We start from the raw sequence: 23,080 nt of genomic DNA, 5'->3' as shown, positions 1-23,080 counted from the left end.
TGGAAAGAAGCACCAATCAATGCCTAACATTAATCACTGAGTAAACCGACCACAGCCACAGGCAAAACTCTACAAAAAAATTCTGATTGAATAAAAATGAATCTAAAAAACAGTAGCACAAATTACAAAGCAGATGAAACATTACAAAAACAATAATCATAATCACAACATAAGATAAATTTTTAAAAAAACTATACACCAACAGAAAAATATCATGCTTTCTGACTCTCTACCATTTGTTCCCTCCAAGACCCAGATACTGCCACCACCCTATATAGCACCACATTAAGTACAACTCTGGACATTGTCGCCCCCCTCACACACAACAAAACTGGAAAAATCAGCAGACAACCCTGGCTCAAAAACCTGACCAAAAAACTCAGACAAGGTTCCAGGGCTGCTGAGCTCCACTTGCTCCCTCTTTGACCGGATACAATCTGGCTTCCGACCCCACCACTCAACTGAGACTGCCCTCACCAAATTCACCAATGACCTAACAGACAAAACCAAAAGACATTACTCTCTCCTCTACTCTTCTCTTTGACCTGTCCTCTTGTAATGCCCCACTCTGACGATGTGCGGAGGTCGGCCAGGATAGCAGCACGAGTTTAGTGTTTGTTTTGGAGCCGTGCTGGATCCGCCTCTCATCAGGTGCACTGGGAGGGGGTCATTAGTTTAAATAGCACACCATCCCAGTGCTCTGAGCGGATTATAGGAATCATTGTGGTCTTGGAAGCTAGGAAAGAAGGTTGTCTGTTCCAGCTCAGAAAGATGAGTGTGATTTCTAGTTTGGTTGTTTTGTGTCATCTCTCTCATCCAGGTTCTGTGCGAGCAGGATGCTCCTATTTCCCCTCTTTGCTATCTCAGGGAATTTAGGGTGTTTTCAGCCCAGGCACGGGAACACATCATACCTACCATAAAGGTCTGCATGTGGGCTGAGCAGTGCAGGGAATGATGTCAGGGATTAGCTAGGAGGTGACCCTTCCCCTGTCTCTCGCCCAGAGCCTGGTTGGTGGGTTATCTGTGAGTCTGAGTGCACGCCCGCCATGACACCTCTGCCTTTGACACTATCGACTACTCTCTTCTGTTACAAACTCTCTCATCTCTTGGCATCACTGACATGGCCCTCTCCTGGATCACATCATACCTCACAGACCGGACGTTTAGCGTCTCCCACTCTCACACCACCTCCTCGTCTCATTCACTCTCTGTTGGTGTTCCGCAAGGCTCTGTCCTAGGACCCCTGCTCTTCTCTATCTACACTTTCGGCCTGGTACAGCTCATAGAGTCCCATGGCTTTCAGTATCACTTTTATGCTGATGACACACTAATCTACCACTCTGGTCCAGACATCACCACCTTAATATCCAGAATCCCACAATTTCTATCTTCCATATCCTCCTTCTTCTCCTCTCTCTTCCTAAAACTTGGATAAACGGATAAAACAGAATTCATCATCTTTCCCCCATCTTGCTCAACCCCCCAACAGACCTATCTATCACGATCAATAGCTGCACACTCTCCCCGGTCAACCATGTCCGCTGCCTTGGAGTGACCTTGGATTCTGCCCTCTCCTTCTGACCGCACATCCAAGCCCTTTCCATCACCTGCCGCCTCCAACTCAAAAACATCTCCCGCATCCGCGCTTTCCTCAACTTTGAGTCTGTGAAAATGCTTGTACATGCCCTCATCATCTCCTGCCTAGACTACTGCAACATCCTCCTTTGTGGCCTTCCATATAGCACTCTCACACCCCTCCAATCTATCCTCAACTCTGCTGCCCAAATAATCCACCTGTCACCCCGTTACTCCTCTGCCTCTCCCCTCTGCCAATCCCTTCAGTGGCTCCCTATTGCCCAGTGAATTCAGATAAAAATACTAACATATACATACAAGGCCGTCCACAACCTGTCCCCTCCCTACATCTCTGAGCTACTTTCCTGATACATCCCCACACGCACTCTCCGATCCTCACAAGACCTCCTTCTCTCCTCTCCTCTTATCACCTCTTCCCACAATCGCCTCCAAGATTTCTCCCGTGCATCCCCCACACACTGGAACTCGTTACCCCCACATATCAGACTCTCATCTACAGTGGAAGCCTTCAAAAGAAACCTGAAAACCCACCTCTTCAGACAAGCCTACAACCAGTGACCCTGCTGCCTATATACCACCATGACCAACTTTACCCTCTCCTACTGTGTCCTTCTCCCATACCATGTAGATTGTAAGCCCTCACGGGCAGGGCCCTCTCTCCTTCTGTACCAGTTTGTAAATAGTCTTGTTAATGATTAGTGCAATTGTCTGTATTATGTATGTGCACCGCTTATCATATGTACAGCACTATGGAATTTAATAATAAATGATAATTCTCTATAATAAAATCCCTCTGTGCCTGCGATGTGTCCGTGCGTGTGTGCCAATGCTAAATGCGCATGAGCGGCAAGCCGGCCAATAGAATCGCAGCGCACCACACGTGGCCGCACCGCCCACTGCATCGCGCCGGCAAGCAGGTCGAAGGGCTGATAGAGGAATGTAGGATTTGGTTAGCCGTGCAAAGGAGGAGGAGGACACTGCTGAAGCCGAGCACAGGTAATCACCGCCCGACTGACCGCGGCCTGGAAGGTGCGGAGGTGCGCCCTGTGTGAAGTAATAAACACCCGGGAGGAGGGGGGGGGTAATAATCCTGACTGTACTGATTATAGTACAGGAAGGATATCTACCTGACTGATATCACCCTATAATAGTAAGAAATACCTGAGTGGGGTGGGGGGTACTAATCCTGCCATTACTGATTATAGTACAGGAAGGATATTTACCTGACATCGCAGGCACAGAGGGATTTTATTATAGAGGATACTATAGGGAAGGAGGGAGGTATATAACATAGATACCCTGTGTGAGTGCTCAGGGCTGCATGTCCGGGTGTGTGTGCTGATAATTGAACTGCGCATGCGACCATTCATCACAAGGTGCTATACGCCCCGCCCACACCTGTGTGTCGGTCCAATCACCAATGCCACTTGCAGGTTATGGTGTGCTCTCCACATCGGAGTGCCACCATTACTTTTCAGGCATCACACAGCCACACAGTCCCAGCACTCTCAGCCACAGAAAGCAGCTGCTTCCAGCAGTCTCAGCCACCAGTCGCTGCCAACAGTCTCAGCACCACCAGTCATGCCAGCCATCTCAGCCATCAGTCAGTGCCACCATTCACAGTGCCAGCAGTCAGTGCCAGCTGTCTCTGCCATCAGTCAGTGCCACCAGTCACAGTGCCAGCAGTCTCAGCAACACCAGTCAGTGCCAGCCGTCCCAGCCATCAGTCAGTGCCACCAGTCTTAGCCATCAGTCAGTGCCATCCATCACTAAGTGCCACCAGCCACAGCCACCAGTCGTAGTACGGTGCCAGCAGTCTCAGATACCAGTCGCTGCCACTAGTCTCGGCCACCAGTCACTGCCAGCAGTCTCAGCATCACCAGTCAGTGCCAGCCGTCTCAGCCATCAGTCAGTGCCACCAGCCACAGCCACCAGCCACAGCCACCAGTCACAGTGCCAGCAGTCTTAGCCATCAGTCAGTGCCAGCCATCACTAAGTGCCACCAGCCACAGCCACCAGTCACAGTACAGTGCCAGCCGTCTCAGCAATTAGTCAGTGCCATCAGTCACAGGGCCAGCAGTCTCAGCCACCAGTCGCTGCCAGCAGTCTCAGCCACCAGTCACTGCCAGCAGTCTCAGCATCACCAGTCAGTGCCAGCCGTCTCAGCCATCAGTCAGTGCCACCAGCCACAGCCACCAGTCACAGTGCCAGCAGTCTCAGCCACAGCCAACAGTCTTGGCCACCAGCCTCAGCCACCAGTCTCAGCCACAAGTCAGTGCCATTTAATATAGACTGTTCCTACTAATGTTCATGCACTACTGTTCTAGCGCCCGTTATTGTAACAGGCTTAATGTCTAGTAATAATAATAATACAGGCAATAACAAATATTTGTGGGTTGGTAAACCAGTTGGTAAAATAATGTGCTCCTTATACTAATACACAGAATTTTTCTGAAGACATCCCATAGCAGTGTATAAATGTCTATGTGACAAGAAATAATTTAAAGAAATGTCATCATTTCCAATTATCTAAAGGTCAGAAATAGTAAGACTCATGCAGAAGCGCAGTCCCTTTCCACTCAGTATAATTGTACTTGACTGTTAGCTGAAACCATTCATACAGAAAGATACTATTTCTGTTTCCAGAAAAAAACCTAAGAAAATCAGTGTGACATATGACCTATAGGATATGTATTCAGCATTGTATATTTTATAGTTTTCTATCATCTTAGATGACATGTCTATCATCTTCTTCTTAGTATGGCCAGAATTTCACTTGTTAGAGCAGTATTTGTGCTCCAGAGCTGCTCTTCATATTGTAAGCCCAGGTTGCAGTGAACCAGCGGATCACTGCTAAAAGTTTATTGTTTTTCAAGAGTCAAATGTTGTTACCTTATATTAACAATATAACAAAATTATGGCAAAGACAGGTGCACTCTGTGGTCTTACTAAACCCTCAAACTGATTTGTCTGAGCCCGAGCACCGCGCCAAGGTTTTTCAAGTAGCTCAAAGACCTAACACTCACCTACCTGTGCCATATGGGCAATACCAGGAGCCAGTGGGCAAATTACAGGAGCATGAGGCAGACTCACAAACAGCTCACCAGTTACCTCCAGCATGTAACCATGCTAGCAATGGGAGGAGGGAGGAGTCTGCGAGTCCCACTCAAGACTGTCTGATATGGGCCAGGCCTCACAGGTGCACCTAAATGTAGCCTGTAGAGGGAAAACAGGCACATTTAAATTGGAGTTTATACACCTCCAGGCATCTCTATAAATACAAACGGAAAAGAATGGCGTGGTATTAAACAAGCAGGAAGTGCTCAAACCCACATGCAGTCGTGCATATATATACAGGGGAGCAAATCCTGCACTTGTGGCCCATTGCTAATGACGATCCCCAGCAAAAATGCATACAGGATGGAGGATGCCCGCAGCGAACCACAAGTACCACAATAGACATCCTACACAAGGTAGCAATCATGTGGATGTGATAATCAATATAGCAATATAACAAAATAATAGCAAAGACAGGTACACTCTGCGGTCTTACTAAACCCTCAAATTGATTTTAAAATTGAGAGATTAGCCAACATGTCCTACGATGTAGGACATGTCTGAGCCCGAGCACCGCGCCAAGGTTTCTCAAGTAGCTCGGGGACCTAACACTCACCTACCTGTGCCATATGGGCAATACCACATAATTGCTATCTTGTGTAGGATGTCTATTGTGGTACTTGTGGTTCGCTACGGGCATCCTCCACTGTATGCATTTTTGCTGGGGATCGTCATTAGCAACCGGCCACAAGTGCAGGATTTGCTCCCCTATATATATGTGCAATGAGCAGGACACTGGTACAGCGGCCAAAAATGTAGTGGGTCAGGATATGTATATATATATTTATGAGTTGTTCGTGACGCCAATTGCAGCTTGCGCAGGTACTGTAGCAGGGTCCTTTAAGATGTTAGAACTCACGTACCAGGTGAGGAATGCCAGAGGGGGATAATGTCTCTGTGTAGTGTCAACGGTGTCTCCTACCTTGGTACGGCTGGACTCCTGGATCCTGGCTCACTTGCAATAAAATTGAGTGTGGTCAGTAGGAGTAACTGAGGAACTTGGGTAATAGTAAATGAGATCCAGACTGGAGATATAATCCAACTTGTCTTTACTGAATAGCAGCTTTAAATCCATACAAGTTACAGCAGTAGTCTTGGGTCCCAGCAGGTATAGGCAATGTATGGCAGGGATCAATATCTCTTCTGCTTCTATACTATGTGCCTGGAGAATCTGGCAGGTATCTATCTTCTGCTCTGTCTGTCTTCTGCTTGGTGTGGGCCTGACTAGCTGAGGAAGAATTTGGCTTCTCCTGGACTCTGGATATGTACTCACAGCTTGGCTCACAGAGAATGCTTCTTCCTGGAGGCTGGAGGTGGCTGCTTTTTTTGTCAACCAGCTGAGGCTGATGGCTCAGGCTGGGAAGAGTGATCTTTGCTTCAGCCGAGGCTGAATCCTAGGTTGGGATCCCTGTTTCTGGGAGCTCCTACCAACACAGCCTTCCCCAAGCAGGGGGTCTGGTACACTAACTAGAACTTTCTTTCCTCCCCATGAGGCAGGAAGTGGGAACATTCCACACCTCCTCAAAGAGGGGGGGGGGGGGGGGAGCTAGATTGGAATGTACTATTCCAGTCTAGATATGCTAAACTGTCTAAGTCTATGCTAAACACGTTGCTGCCACCTGCTGGTGTACATGGAAATCACAGCAATTATATGAAACAGGCATAGAAAATACATATAATGGAAAATGCAATGTTAGATTACACAAGATGACAATACATATACACCTGACATGTTGTAGCAGGGAGACAGAGTTTAGTGACATACTCTGGGATGTTACATATGCACAACTGCATGTGGGTTTGAGCACTTCCTCCTTGTTTAATACCACGCCATTCTTTTCCGTTTGTATTTATAGAGATGCCTGGAGGTGTATAAATGTAAATGTGCCTGTTTTCCATCTACAGGCTACATTTAGGTGCACCTATGAGGCCTGGGCCTTATCAGCCAGTCTTGAGTGGGACTCGCAGACTCCTCCCTCCTCCCATTGCAAGCATGGTTACATGCTGGAGGTAACTGGTGAGTTGTCTGTGAGTCGGCCTCATGCTCCTGTAATTTGCCCACTAGCTCCTGGTATTGCCCATATGGCACAGGTAGGTGAGTGTTAGGTCCCCGAGCTACTTGAGAAACCTAGGCACGGTGCTCGGGCTCAGACATGTCCTACATCGTAACATCAAGTGAACCCCACCTAACATCAGGTTGGAGCCCCGATGCCAGGGTGTGCACCAAGGGAAGAAAGGAAACACCCTCCATTCAATGAGGTCGGCCACTGTGATCCACTACCACTCCTATAAGTGCCACAACTACTACTGCTTGCATAGTCAGCCATGTTGAAGTTTAGAAACTAAGACTTCATCCTACCCTTAATATAAGCTGTAATAGTTCCTCAGTCCTCCCTTCCCCCTGCTGTGTGGAATCTTCTCTCCTACACTTATTAAGAACACTTCTTTCTAACCCCACTAATGACTGCAGTGACGTCACCTCCGTCCTCTTCATTTCTCTTAGCTGCTGATAGGATTCTTCTAAGGGGAGAGTCTCCTGAACTAGAGGTATAACTTGAAGCTCCTTGTCCCCAGTGCAAAATTTGTAATAAATATTCCACTTACTATGTGCCACGAATAATACTGGCTTCTTATTATATGGCAGACGGTAGAGATGAGTGAATGGATTTTTTGTTAAAATTCAAGGTAGACTCTTTGGATATTTGATGTTTGTGAATTTTGAAGAAAATGTGAAAGAAAGAGAGAAAAAAAAGGAAAGATTTTTTTTCTAAGTAAGACACAGGAGAGAATAAATATGGGTCATTCAGAATGTTAGACACACATTTTCTGGTCAATTAGAGCATTTTTGATTCAGGTAGAAATCAGTAGATTAATTCTGCCGAATCAAACCCGAAGTGAATTTTGAGTGATTGGCTCATCTCCAGTAGAGGGGCTTTAGGACCCCTCAGGTAAAATATCCTGCTATCTCTGGTACCCCTTATACCAAGATGTCAGGATAGAACCTGACTACAGAGGAGACTGTTTGTAGTCAGAATCTACCGGTTATTTACAATACGAAGTCAAAATAGGTAATTTATATATAAAAAAAAAAATATTGGGCCTAATGTGTCAAAGATAAGCATACACTTTAAATAAAATGGGAAGAAATATTATTTTTAATACCTAAAATATCTGCACTTCCCTGCGTTGTAGAAGTCAAATACTTGGTCCATTAATCTCTGACACAGTTTGAGCTCAGGAGAGAATGTTACCTGCAGTACTGTACACGTAATCTGTATAAAAATAAATGGAAACCTATTTGTTTTTTCTATTTTCTAGTCATACATAGGTGGAAAGTTTCAGTTCTTTGATACAAAAAACGTATATTAAAAGGGAACCTGTCATTAAGGTAGTCCCCATTTCAAACATCTTGTTTCAGAGGGTGCCGTTCATTCCCCGCTCGTGGTCACCACTCAAAAATCCTGCCTCCTGCCCATTCATTGACATTTCAGGGCAGTGGCAACATCATCCCCTTCACTCTCCTCATCTCGCTCACGTCTTCTTCGGGGCGCCTGCGCAGTGAAGCTGGGTGTACAGCTGGTGGCTTCATCACTTCTCTGCCCCTGCGCCAAACAAGGTGGACAGTGGGCACCTAGAAGGTTTGAGTGCATCCAGGGTGAACAGAGAACCAGAAGAACGGCACCAACAGGGGCAACATCCTTGATATGGTAAGGTAATGTGCATATTTAAAGGGGGTGTCTCTCTTCAGCAAATAACATTCATTATGTAGAGAAAGCGAATACAAGATTCCTACTAATGTATTCAGTTTCCCTGGTTACGACCACCCTGCAATCCAGCAGCGATGGCCGTGCTTGCACACTATAGGAAAAAGCACTAACCTATGTGAGCTTCCACTGTCCCGACCACCAGAGAGGCCGCCACTTTTTCCTATAATGTGCAAGCACGGCCACCGCTGATGGATTGCAGGTTGGTCGTAACCCCTGGAAACAAGCAGTGCATAATGTGATGGAAAAATGAATCCAGCCAGCAAAGGAGGCAATATGGAGAATCACAATACATTAGTAAGTAGTTTGCATTAACGTTTTCTATATGATAAATGCTCTTTAAATGTGGAATATCTTGATGACAGGTTCCCTTTAACATGGTATTTGCCTGCATATTTAATGTAGCAACTGTTTTTTTGTTTAGTTTTTTAGTGCTGTATTTATCTGTTAGAAGTCGTCTATTCATTTCTAGGCTGTCCACAGCATTGGTTGTCACAAGTAAAAACTGAACTGCTCTGCTAATTGTTATTAATCACCCAAGTCTAAATGAACTAATAAGTCAAAGCTGCTTCCATAAAGCCCATCCATTACAGGGGAAGACGAGAGATAATTAGCTTGTTTACAAGTTCGTTACTGAAGGGCTGAAATGGCTTCTTTTAAAACAGCCATTGTACAATACATGCAAGGATCTTGCTGCAAAGATGGCGGATTCAGCAGAGATTATGGCCAGTGGGGCGTTTATGCTGCAGATTTTGTGGCAGAATTCATAGCTTAAGGCTATTTACACCTTGCATTTTACCCATTTTGGGCTAAAAATAATTTTTATAATTGGTCTTTATTAAAAATGTTCAGCCATTTCCGAGAAACAGGGGTTAAAAATCAGTGTTTCTGTTTTCTTTGAATCCTGTCTCATGTCTACCTCTTATCGCTGATCTCCTGACCTCATAAACACTAAAGTGTTTATGAGGTCAGGAGATCACATGAACCCTCAGGTCACAAGGTTCAAAGAAAACAGTGACAACTTGCAAACAGACTGAGTTTTAACCCCTGTATTTCTGAAAAGGCTGAACAATGACCAATGAAAAAAGGATTTTTAGCCCAAAATGAGTAAAATGCAATTCTAAAAAAATTGCCTCGAAGGTGTCCATAGCCTTTAAGGTACATCCAGATGTGACTGAAAATGTAGTAGAAAAGCTGTGGCTGTTGCTGTGGATCTGCAATAAAAACCATGGGGAAAAACTGCAGAACTGTATTAGGGCTCATGCACACAAATGTATTTTCTTTTGCGCAAAAAAAATTTGAAGTTACTCTGTGTGCATTCCGTTTTTTTATGTCTGTTCCGCAAAAAAATAGAACATGTCCTATTATTGTCCGCATCACAGACAAGGATAGGACTGTTCTATTAGGGGCCAGCTGTTCCGTTCCGCAAAATACGGAATGAACACGGACGTCATCCATATTTTTTGCGAATCTGTTTTTTGCAGACCGCAAAATACATACGATCGTGTCAATGAGCCCTTATAGGCAGTTTTTGCCATGGAAGTGATTGAAGTCCACTGTGGAGATCTGCGGCATAAATTGACATGCTGCACATTTTAAATCATTGCAGATTTTTACTCAGCGTCTGGATGGAATTTCTTAAACAAAAAAAGCACAATGTGAACGAGTGCTTTAGTAAATTATTTAACCTTCAAGGAATATCTTCAAGGAACAACATACCATGTGAAAATTGCGAAAGAATCTATAATGGCAGTGCTTTCCAAGTGTAACCTGTGTACTAGTAGTGCACAGTGTGATATATTGTCTTATAGATACAAGACATTAAGTTAGGTAAGAAATAAAAATCTAAACCATGTATCCATCTTTGGGAATAAAAAGTAATATTAATGGTTTTCTAGGACTTAAATATTGATTACCTATCATCAAGATAGGTGATCAATCTGTGATTGGCGGTGGTCCGCCACCTGGCACACTAATCAGCTGTTGGAAGGGGCCTCATTGAATGAGCAAATGCTGAAGACTTTTTCTCAGTCTGTGACATCACATCACTCGATCACACCACCTTTGTACAGCTCACTCCCAATGAAAGGAAAGGGAATGAGTTGCTATACCAAGTACAGCCACTGTACAATGTATGGCGGGGTGCTTGGTAGACTTGGTAGCCCCTTCAGACAGCTGATCAGTGGGAGTTCTGGGAGTCAACCCCTCCTTTAACCCCTTCCCGACATCCGCCGTACCTGTACGGCGCATTGGGAAGTGACTTCCCAACAGCCGCTGTACAAGTACCGCGCATTGATCGGGCAGGCGCAGGTGCTGCTCCCACCTGATCAGCAGCAGGGGTCCAGCTGTTCTCGAAAGCCATGCCCCTGCTGTATGCGGTAACCATTTGTATGCCTCAGTCAGCATTGACGGCGGCATGTATGTTCCCGTCCCCATCACGTCCCAAGGCTATGGTATCAGGGCTGCCTTCTACGGAAGCCTGTGAAACCCAGCTCCCTGGATCTCACAGGCAAGCAGGCTGTCAGTATATTACACTGGTAATACACTGACAGCCAATGCACTTCAATACACATGTATTGTAATGCATTTTAGAGGGGATTTGACCCACAAAAGTTAATGTCCCAAAGTGGGACAAAAAAAAGTACAAGAAAAGTGTTCATCATCATAACAAAAAAAGTTGAGTAAAAAAACAACAAATGTCCTTTCCCATAATAAACACTTAAAAAAAACAAGAACAAAAAAAAAAAAACACATATTAGGTATCGCCGCATCTGTAACGACTGACTCTATAAAAATATCACATGATCTGCCCCATCAGATGAACGCCGTTTGGGCTAAAAATCTTTTTTTCAATAAACCTCACTAGTTTTTGGTCACTTTGCAAGCGATCAAAAAAGTACTATTTACCCTAAAATGGTACCACTGAAAATGTTACCTCACGCCGCAAAAAATTAGTCCCTACACGAGACAATCGACAGCAAAATAAAAAAAATATAGCTCCCAGAAAATGGCAACACAAAAACAGCATTTGTTTTTCAAAAATGCTTTTATCGTGTGAGATTGCAAATAAAAAAATAGGCATATTAGGTATCGCTGTGTTCGTGATGATCTGCTCTATAAAAATATCAAATGATCTACCCTGTCAGATGAACCTCGTAAAAAAAATAAAAATAAATGGGCGCCAAAATAGCTATTGATTTCCCTAACTTGTCTGTATGCAATGATTAAGAATATTTCCGGAATTGTGGAATGTCCATTGAATGTATCTGTATGAGATGTGGCTCTTCCTACCACCTATTGTGTCTGTATCTTTTGCCTATTGTAATTATAGTAAACATGTTACAACCACATTACATTGCAGGTATTCTTTCCAAGATGAAGAAGACATGTTTATGGTTGTAGATCTGCTCCTGGGAGGAGATCTCCGCTATCACTTGCAGCAGAATGTGCATTTTAGTGAGGAGGCTGTGAAGCTTTATATATGTGAATTATCCCTGGCCCTGGATTACTTACAGAAGCACCACATCATTCACAGGTAAGAGAATACCAGACATTTTCCCTTTATTATTGTGTGAGATATTGGAACATTTTTGAAGACTATGGAAAAAAAGTCTGATACCGTACAAATATTCAGGATCGATGTGATTTTTTTTCTCAGAAATCCAAAGTTGTTATTTCTTCTCTACTGCAGATGCACGCTGAGAACCGCAGGTGGCTTGGCCCCATTGTCATGCAATATGGCTAATCTGTGACTTCTCTGCACGCAGGGGCTCACCTAGCCTTTTTGCTGCCTGAGGCGAAAACTGAAACGGCGCGCGCGCGCGCCCCCCCCCATGCTAATATCTTAACCTAACCCCTTTGCCACAATGAAAGCGCTTGTTGCTCATGGCCCTTCCGCTGCCCCCCTCTTGTGCCTACCTGGTGCTACCTGAGGCGATTGCCTCACCTGGCCTCATTGGTGGTGAGCCCCTGCCTGCACGGAATCTATGCAAATTGTGAAAATGACGTGCAGATATGAATATGACATACCTGGTTCACCTGCACTAGCTGCAAAATGTCGGCAGAGTTTGTCAGGATTTATCCGCAGAATCCTGACAGGTTCCTGAATGTGTGAGCATGGCCTTATACTTTGTATTATGGTTGAGGAAGGTTATTTTGCTATATGCCGAAGCAGCTCTTGAACACTGGCGACCTCCATTAGACACAGAACTGTATAATGCCATTTGTGAGGAATATTTTTTTGCCAAATTCAGGAACCAAAAAATAATGGAAGAATGTCTCGTCTTTCTGAAATAAAATTGCATGAAACCTGCACTATGTGAGTTATGTGGCTTCATGACTGTTAATTAAACCAAAGCCGCCTTAATTACACAGAACACAACTGTGGGAGAAAGTTTGTAACATACTAAACGTTTCATAGATTGGCCTCCCTGGAACCCAGTCGTGAGACAATCCTCCTCCTAAAATCCAGCATCCATTGACGTCACATCCTTAAGGCTAGGGCTACACGGCAACATCTGACTTCTTGTTGTGGAATATTTCTTATAATGATAGTCCAAGTTGGATTTTTGTGCGACTGCCGCGTGACAGAATCAGCATGTCTCAGGGAGACACTATTGACCATCATTATAAAGAATGTCGCTCAACACATGCAGCAGTGTACTTCTACCCATTTCTGTTGCGTGACTCATTGTCGCACAACACATGTCGCCGTGTAGCCCTAGCCTAACAGTTTTCTGGTCTGGGTTATGGCTGGGACTTCACTTCTGCTGTGGACGAGGACTATTCCTCTCCCCTGCCTATGTGTAGATGAAGTGGATTTAGGGGTTTGCACCTGCGCCAGGTAGATGAATAGTTTTGGCCCCGTACATAGCAGAAGTCATGTCCAGTCCATAGTCCAGGTCAGAAACCTGGTAAAGGATGTGATGTTGACAGAAGCTGGATTTTCAGAAGAGGAGCATCACATGACTGGACTACTGGAGGTCTATCTATGCAACTTCAGAAGTGTTAGTATATTACAAACTTTCTTGTACATGTGTAATTAAGGTGGCTTTGTGTTACTTATGATATCTCTAAAGTCAGTTGCTTTTACACAGATGTCCGAATACACCAGTCTCTTCTTGATTTCTATATGAGCCAGCTCACTCAACTGTTTCCGAAACCATTAGATTCCTGCTGATCACTATGGACCCAGTTACAGTTTGTTAGCAAAATATATTCTTCTCAAATGAGAACTGCCATAATGCAATGTTTTCTGCAATATGGGAGAGTTGTTTTTTAATTCAGACACCAGATTACTGTACTGTGCCTAGTATAAACATCTCAACACAAATCTCCAGTCCAAATTTTGTAAAGATACTGAACATGCAGCGCATTCTGGGAGATGTGAACTCAGTTCTGAGCTAAAGGGAGTCTGTCAGCAATTTTGACCATGCAAAGAAGCTAACAGCACACAGGAGGGTCTGGGACAGCAGGAAAAAAAACATACCTTTTTGTGGACCTTTTATTATTAGGGGTAGTGTGAATATGAAGTTTTATTCTGCCAGATTCTGTTCTTGGAGGTGCACAGGAGACCGAGCTTCACTGTGAAGTGCTCTCTGCATTGAATGGCTTCATAATCTCTCCGTTCTGCTCTCGGAGTCAAGGAGAGGGGCTGTGAACAGCTCAATACAGAGATCAGAGAGCACATTGAACAGTGAAGCCCCACCCTGGACACTAGAGAGCAGAACTTGGCAGAATAAAAGTTCAAATTCTCACTACTCCTGATCATAAAATCTTCACAAAAAGTATGTTTGCCCTGCTCTCTCCAGCCCCTGCTCGGGGACTAGTGTAATGAGGTAAGGTGTTCAGTTGGCATTGCCTTTGTGTCCTAGAGGTCAAACTATTTGCAAGTGTTCTTAAAACAGCTATATTTAGTGAAATATATGCTTATACTGACCTTTTCTTAAAATTATTTGTAAATGAATCTTTAAAGGGGTTGTCCAGTTCTTTTATATTGATGGCCTACCCTTCCAATTGTTCGGCAGTAGCTCCAGCGCCAGGACTATGCATCTCTGTCCATTATGTAGTGGATCAAGGTGATTACTGGTCAGTAATCAAAAAGTACGGATGACGTCCGTGTGCATTCCGTATTTTGCGGAACGGAGCAGCTGGCCCCTAATTGAACAGTCCTATCCTTGTCCGTAATGTGGACAATAATAGGACATGTTCTATTTTTGTGCAGAACGGAAATACAGAAACGGCATGCACACGGAGTACCTTCCATTTTTTTTTGCGGACCCATTGAAATGAATGGTTCCGTATATGGTTCTCAACATAAATTTTTTACGGAAATGGAACGAAAATACGGTCGTGTGCAAGAGGCCTCAAAATGAAGGTTCATACTTACCTACTCCACACTGCTTCGGTCATCCATGCTACCCTGCCCTCAACTCTCCATCTTCCGGTCCCCGCGCTGTTTACATCCGGCTGGCTATAGGCATGGACACATGCCCTACTCCAGCCAATGACTGGCTTTAATGGTGATGTTCCACTTGTGGCCACATCACTGCTAAAGCCAGTCATTGGCTACAGCAGTACATGTGACCATGTCCATGGTCAGCTGGAAGTAAACAGCATGGAGACCAGAAGATGGAGAGTGCGGGGGCAGTGCGGATGACTGGAGCAATGGGCAGCAGGTAAGTATGAATTTTTTGTTTCAGGGGCAGACTGCAGGCACTTGCTAAAAAATAATTATTGCTGGAAAACCCCTTTAGGGGTACCTGCAAATGACATGGATTTTTGTGCAGAATTTTTTTTTGTGTAATACAGTGCCAGCAAAGTGTTAGAGATTTGCTAAATCTCATGTACAAATTGCGTATTTTTGTACATGCAGAACTGTTTGTTCGATTCCACATCTTATAGATAATGTTATTCCCCATAGACTGAAAACATAAAATCCACACAAGAAAATGCACAGAAATCGAGATAAATAGTGGGGATTTATATGTTTTTTTTTTATTGCAGTTTTGATGTGGTTTTCATACAGATTTTCTGCATACAGACCCTCAACGTATGCAGGTAGCCTAAGGCCTCTTTCACACGGGCGTCATGTTTTTGGCCCGGATAAGATGCGGGTGCATTGCGGGAAAATGCACAATTTTTCCGCGTGAGTGCAAAACATTGTAATGCGCTTTGCACGCGCATGAGAAAAAGTGGCATGTTTGGTACCCAAACCGGAACCCGGACTTCTTCACAGAAGTTGGGGTTTGGGTTAGGTGTTCTGTAGATTGTATTATTTTCCCTTATAACATGGTTATAAGGGAAAATAATAGCATTCTTAATACAGAATGCATAGTACAATAGGGCTGGAGGGGTTAAAAAATATAATAATAATTTAACTCACCTTAATCCACTTGCTCGCGCAGCCCGGCTTCTCTTCTGTCTTCTTCTTCCTTGCTGTGCACAGGAAAAGGACCTTTGATGACGTCACTGTGCTCATCACATGGTCCATCACATGATCCATCACCATGGTTAAAAATATCATGTGACGGACCATGTGTTGAGTGCAGTGACGTCACCACAGGTCCTTTTCCTGTGCATAGTTAAGAAGAAGACAGAAGAGAAGCTGGGCTGCGCGAGCAAGTGGATTAAGGTGAGTTAAACTTTTTTATTTATTTTTTAACCCCTCCAGCCCTATTGTACTATGCATTCTGTATTAAGAATGCTATTATTTTCCCTTATAACCATGTTATAAGGGAAAATAATAATGATCGGGTCTCCATCCTGATCGTCTCCTAGCCACTGTGCTTGAAAATGGCACCGCATCCGCACTTGCTTGCGATTTTCACGCAGACCCATTCACTTCTATGGGGCCTGCGTTGCGTGAAAAACACACAAAATAGAGCATGCTGCGATTTTCACGCAACGCACAAGTGATGCGTAAAAATCACCGCTCATGTACACAGCCCCATAGTAATGAGAGGGTCAGGATTCAGTGCGGGTGCAATGCGTTCACCTCACGCATTGCACCCGCGCGGAAATCTCGCCCGTGTGAAAGGGGCCTAAGGATACGGCCACATGGACAGAGAAAGTATAAAAGACAGAAGCAACTTTTTAAAATGTACTCCTCGGTTTGGCTTCCAAAACTGCATCAGGAAACCTGACCGCGTGGCCGTACCCTAAGGCAAAACTTCAACATCTTTTTGTAATTCCTTCATCAACATTTTTTTAACAGAGCGTCAACTAAATGAGAATAATTATTGCAAGTTATGTGACTTTATATCTTGGTGCTTAACTGCAGAAGGTTATTGTGACCATGCAACATAATTCGCAGGAGCGGAAAAACAATCACAGCGGGAGAGATAAGGAGTAAACAGAAAGCAAAGAAGTTTTCGAATTGGACTTAGATTGTTTCAGATATAGCTGTATAATTTACATGCAACCCGCAAACTGACCGGGACTAAATGGCTCCCCAAATCCTACGCTAAAAGCAGAGATAAAATTAATGAGCTGAGATTCAATTACCAAGAGTGAAGCTAAAAGTTTTCATTAAAAGTGAAGATTTAATTTCATCTTCTGGGAGCTCAAAGAATTTTCTTGAGTTCTCAGTAAAATAGTAAATCAGGAAACTTACCCAGCACAGGATTTATATTACAGAGACAGAAGGGACTACAATTATAGGGTACTTGACGGGGTTGTCTCACTTCAGTAAGTGGCATTTATCATGTAGAGAAAGTTAATACAAGGCACTTACTAATGTAATGTGATTGTCCATATTGCTTCCTTTGCTGGCTGGATTTATTTTTCCATCACATTATACACTGTTCGTTTTCATGGTTATGACCACCCTGTAATCCAGCAGCGGTGGTCGTGCTTGCACACTATAGGAAAAAGCACTGGCCTCTCAAGTGGGCGGGACCGTGGGAGCTCACATAGGCACACCCGCGCAGCAGCTCCTGTGCCGGCCACCTCGCGTCTGCACTGCAGCGATGTCCACAACCCCTGGAAATGAGCAGTGCATAATACAATGGAAAAATCGGATAGGTGATTAATGTATGCTTGCTGAGGGGCTCCCCGCCAATCAGAGGAATGGGAGTCTATGAATCTCCTGTGTGATTGGAATGATGGAGTGAATGCCACCACTGCATTAACCTCAGTGGGACTGTCAGAAATAGCCAAGGACTGCACTGGGGACAGTAAATGAAGAGGTGGTCTCGAATGCACTCCCCTGCTCCATTCACAGGCACATTCCATCTTTCAACCTACTGGAGTGTTAATGTTCATACTTATACTGTACTTATTTGCACATTTATTGTTGGTCCGAGAATTTTATTGCACAGTATATTATAATGGGATCTCTTTTTTTTTTTTTTTTAATTGAATTATGTTATACTTAATGAGTAAACTAAAAGAAGAACCAAAAAGCAAATCCATTTCAAGTAGTAGTGGGTAGTGTTGAGCGCGAATATTCGAATAGCGAATATTAATCGCGAATATCCCAACTTCGATTATTCGCTAATATTTCGAAATATAGTGCTATATATTTGCTATATCGAATATACGTAATTTTTTAACATCTGAAAACATGATTCCTCCCTGCTTCTTTCTTGTGGGTCAATGAGTCATTGGCCCACAAGGAATTTAAGCAGAAAGAAATCATGTTTTCATATGGAAAAAAAATGACGAATATTGTAAAAAAAAACAAATATAAAGCAATATAGGGAATATATTCGTTATTTAGAATATTCGCCTTTTTTTTTTACAATCTGTACAGTTGTTCGCATACTCCTCCCCGACAAGCGTTACCGTCACTATGGGGACGCCTGTGGGTTAGAAAATACCATCGGATCTGAGTTTTCACTGAGATCGTGAAAACTCAGATCCGATGGTATATTCTAACCCACAGGCGTCCCCATGGTGACGGGGACGCTTGTCTGGGAGCAGTATGCCAAAGTGGAATAACAGTACAGATTTAAAAAAGACGAATATTCCAAATAACGAATATATTCACTATATTGCTATAACTTAGTTTTTTATAATATCAGTCATATTCGTCATATTCTAAAACAAGAATATATAGCAATATAGTGAATATTCATGAGATACACATATAGACTGCAATTTAGCTAATATAGTGCTATAGTATTTTTTTAAATAGTGTACATTTTTTCCAAATCTGAGCTTCAGAAGAGAAAAAAAAAATTGACTATAAAAAAAAGATTATAGCACTATATTAGATAAAATACAGTCTATTTGTGTATTTTTTGAATATTCACTATATTGCTAAAACTTAGTTTTTCAGAATATTCGTTATATTCTAAAGCAAGAATATACACTCACCTAAAGAATTATTAGGAACACCTGTTCTATTTCTCATTAATGCGATTATCTAGTCAACCAATCACATGGCAGTTGCTTCAATGCATGTAGGGTTGTGGTCCTGGTCAAGACAATCTCCTGAACTCCAAACTGAATGTCAGAATGGGAAAGAAAGGTGGGCTACAACAGCAGAAGACCCCACCGGGTACCACTCATCTCCACTACAAATAAGAGAAAGAGGCTACAATTTGCACGAGCTCACCAACATTGGACTGTTGAAGACTGGAAAAATGTTGCCTGGTCTGATGAGTCTCGATTTCTGTTGAGACATTCAAATGGTAGAGTCCGAATTTGGCGTAAACAGAATGAGAACATGTATCCATCATGCCTTGTTACCACTGTGCAGGCTGGTGGTGGTGGTGTAATGGTGTGGGGGATGTTTTCTGGGCACACTTTAGGCCCCTTAGTGCCAATTGGCCATCATTTAAATGCACGGGTTACCTGAGCATTGTTTCTGACCATGTCCATCCCTTCATGACCACCATGTACCCATCCTCTGATGGCTACTTCCAGCAGGATAATGCACCATGTCACAAAGCTCGAATCATTTCAAATTGGTTTCTTGAACATGACAATGAGTTCACTGTACTAAAATGGCCCCCACAGTCACCAGATCTCAACCCAATAGAGCATCTTTGGGATGTGGTGGAACGGGAGCTTCGTGCCCTGGATGTGCATCCCTCAAATCTCCATCAACTGCAAGATGCTATCCTATCAATATGGGACAACATTTCTAAAGAATGCTATCAGCACCTTGTTGAATCAATGCCACAATGAATTAAGGCAGTTCTGAAGGCAAAAGTGGGTCCAACACCGTATTAGTATGGTGGTCCTAATAATTCTTTAGGTGAGTGTATAGCAATATAGCGAATATTCGTAAAATACACATATTAGCCATAGCCAACCAACAGGAAAATTGCCTTATACAGTTAAAAGAAAATCGCAATACGCGAATAATTAAATCGCATATTATTCGCACTAAATAGAATAATGACGATTATTCGATTTTCGACTAATATAAGACGAATATTCAATCGAATATCCGCGAAATCGAATATGGCACCTCCCGCTCATCACTAGTAGTGGGCAGATGGAGGGAGTTATGACAGCAGGATCAGATATTAAGGGTTCATTCAGACTGCTGTATTTTTCAGCCAAAATGCGGATCAATTTTTTTGCGGATTAGATGCACATCTACGGCTCCGCAAAACAAATAAATCATATCCTATACTTGTCTGTAAAATTCAGGACATGGCCCCATTGAGTAAAAAATGGCCAGAGGAAGAGAAGGCGCTCATAGGGTGAGTATATAGAGACAAGACAGTGTCCTCTAAATCAAGGTGAGTAACATCTGCTCACCTGTTGGAGTTGCACCGAATTGGGTGCAACTACAATAAAGACACGCTGAGAGAAATACAGCAAGTGACTGGTTGGTGCCGCCGACTGTGTCCGAGATAACACCTTGGGCGGGGGCCACACCGCCGATCATACGCACCACGTGCAAAGACCGGGCGGCAGCACTCCAGCTCATTCATTTGCTGCAGCGCTTCAGACTTGAAAAAGGGGTCCTTTGAACCCCGAAACGCATTGTCCTACAATTAATCTGATTGTACCTAAACATCCGGTTGTGACATGCGCCTTGTTTCCACAAGCTTGCTAGACCACTGAAGTCCAGAGGAGCACTACAATGGCCCCATTGAAGCCTTGGGTCCGCAAAAATGTGGAATGCAATAGTTTTTTTTTGTGGACATGCTGAACTGTCCACAAAAAAAACGGATCCGCATTTTGTGGACAGCATACGGCCGTCTAAATGAGCCCTAAACAGGTTTTCTTTTTAGTCTGTGCCTATTGAGAAATATAGGTCTGCACAGGAGTTGTAGACAACAAAGATTATCCGGCACCTCTACCTGTATGTGCAAAATTGCTACAGTTTGTATTTTAGATTCATTAAGATTAGGGCAGTGATGGCTAATCTCCGACACTCCAGCTGTGATGAAACTAAGACTCCCAGCATACTCCATTCATTTCTATGGAGTTCTGAGACAAGCCAAGCAAGTGTACATCTTGGGAGTTGTAGTTTTACCACAGCTGGAGTGCCGGAGGTTAGCCATGACAGCATTAGGGTAATATAGAAAACTTGGTTTTAAAGGTGGGCACACTGTACAGTACCTTTTAAGGCTGCAAATATATGTTAAAAGACTAGTTTCACATCTGTGGCACAGCTCTCTGGCAGGCTGCTCCAGCAAAGAACAGCCTGCCATAGTTCTCCAGATCCAGCATTGCTGGGCAGTACCACCTGCCCGCCGGACTCTTTTGACTATAATGGGATCCAGCAGAGATCTGGCCGCTACCCGGCAAATATGCAGAGATTTGACCGGACATAAAACGTTCCACGTAGTGTTTTTTTTCTGGCCAATTCATGCCATTCTCTGCTGGAACAGCCTGCTGGAAAGCTGTGCTGTGGATGTACGGTAAAACTAGCCCACAATATTTAAAGGATTACTGTACTTTGGATTGGATTGCAATGCAGTAGCTACAAAAAAAAAAAAAAAAAACAGACACAAAAAAGATAAACACATCCTGCATGATATGATAAATTGATACATACAGGGAGTGCAGAATTATTAGGCAAGTTGTATTTTTGAGGATTAATTTTATTATTGAACAACAACCATGTTCTCAATGAACCCAAAAAACTCATTAATATCAAAGCTGAATATTTTTGGAAGTAGTTTTTAGTTTGTTTTTAGTTTTAGCTATTTTAGGGGGATATCTGTGTGTGCAGGTGACTATTACTGTGCATTATTTTTAGGCAACTTAACAAAAAACAAATATATACCCATTTCAATTATTTCTTTTTACCAGTGAAACCAATATAACATCTCAACATTCACAAATATACATTTCTGACATTCAAAAACAAATAAGTGACCAATATAGCCACCTTTCTTTGCAAGGACACTCAAAAGCCTGCCATCCATGGATTCTGTCAGTGTTTTGATCTGTTCACCATCAACATTGCGTGCAGCAGCAACCACAGCCTCCCAGACACTGTTCAGAGAGGTGTACTGTTTTCCCTCCTTGTAAATCTCACATTTGATGATGGACCACAGGTTCTCAATGGGGTTCAGATCAGGTGAACAAGGAGGCCATGTCATTAGTTTTTCTTCTTTTATACCCTTTCTTGCCAGCCACGCTGTGGAGTACTTGGACGCGTGTGATGGAGCATTGTCCTGCATGAAAATCATGTTTTTCTTGAAGGATGCAGACTTCTTCCTGTACCACTGCTTGAAGAAGGTGTCTTTCAGAAACTGGCAGTAGGACTGGGAGTTGAGCTTGACTCCATCCTCAACCCGAAAAGGCCCCACAAGCTCATCTTTGATGATACTGTCATGGTCTTACCTTCTTGCTGTTCTCCTTCGTTTGACATGTGCTGGCGGCCATCTTGGTTTTTGGGTTTCTTGTAGCCTCCCACCCTGCGGCTTCTCCTTCCCACTGGGAGGAGCTGGATGCCTAGCTCATATATATAGGAGGTCTGTGGCTTCAGTTCCTTGCTTGGTCCTCCTGTGTTCACAAGCTTCTAAGACTGCAGCTGCTTCTGGTTCCTGATCCTGGCTTCGTCTGACTACCCTGCTGGTTCCTGATCCAGGCTTCGTCTGACTACCCTGCTGGTTCCTGATCCTGGCTTCGTCTGACTACCCTTCTGGTTCCTGACCTCTGGCTTCGCAAGACCCTGCTTCGGTTTAGCCATCCGTTTGGACTTTTGCCTTACAGCTTGATTTTCAATAAAGCCTTCTTATTTCCACTTATCTCTTGTTGTACGTCTGGTTCATGGTTCCGTGACATTAGGACCAAGCCATGAATTCTGACGGTACAGGGCCATCCTCGCTACCTACGCTGGTTGCCAGACTTGATCAGCAGGATCACCTGTTGGGTCGGTTCGCTGTGGCGTTGCAAACCCTGCTTGAACGCACGGCTCATTTAGCTTCCGTTGCCGATGGGTCGGTTGTCGCTCCTGGGCCCGCTCCTACTGCCGCTCCGGTTGTTGCGCCAGAGTCTACCCCGACACCTGTTGCTGCGCCTGCGGTGTTTCGGGGTATGACCGGTTCTGCCCCTCTTCCACAGCGCTTTGGGGGAGAGCCAACTCAGTGCCGAGGTTTCCTTAACCAGGTGGGCATCTATTTCGAGTTGCTGCCACATGCCTTTCCTACTGAGAGATCAAAGGTGGGCTTCTTGATCTCGCT

General features: G+C 43.8%; 1 protein-coding gene across 1 annotated transcript in view; it reads left to right on the top strand.

Moving 5' to 3' along the window:
* Positions 1-23,080, top strand: part of STK32B (serine/threonine kinase 32B) — a 282,862-nt gene that overhangs the window by 55,168 nt on the left and 204,614 nt on the right. Inside the window, exon 2 of the mRNA XM_044282748.1 lies at positions 11,839-12,012. Coding sequence (XP_044138683.1) covers positions 11,839-12,012 — 174 coding nt within the window. The remainder of the gene's footprint in view (positions 1-11,838; positions 12,013-23,080) is intronic.

Source organism: Bufo gargarizans, chromosome 1 (genome assembly GCF_014858855.1).
Source record: "Bufo gargarizans isolate SCDJY-AF-19 chromosome 1, ASM1485885v1, whole genome shotgun sequence".
NCBI classification, from domain to species: Eukaryota; Metazoa; Chordata; class Amphibia; order Anura; family Bufonidae; genus Bufo; species Bufo gargarizans.
This window is presented reverse-complemented; position numbering and strand designations above follow the sequence as displayed.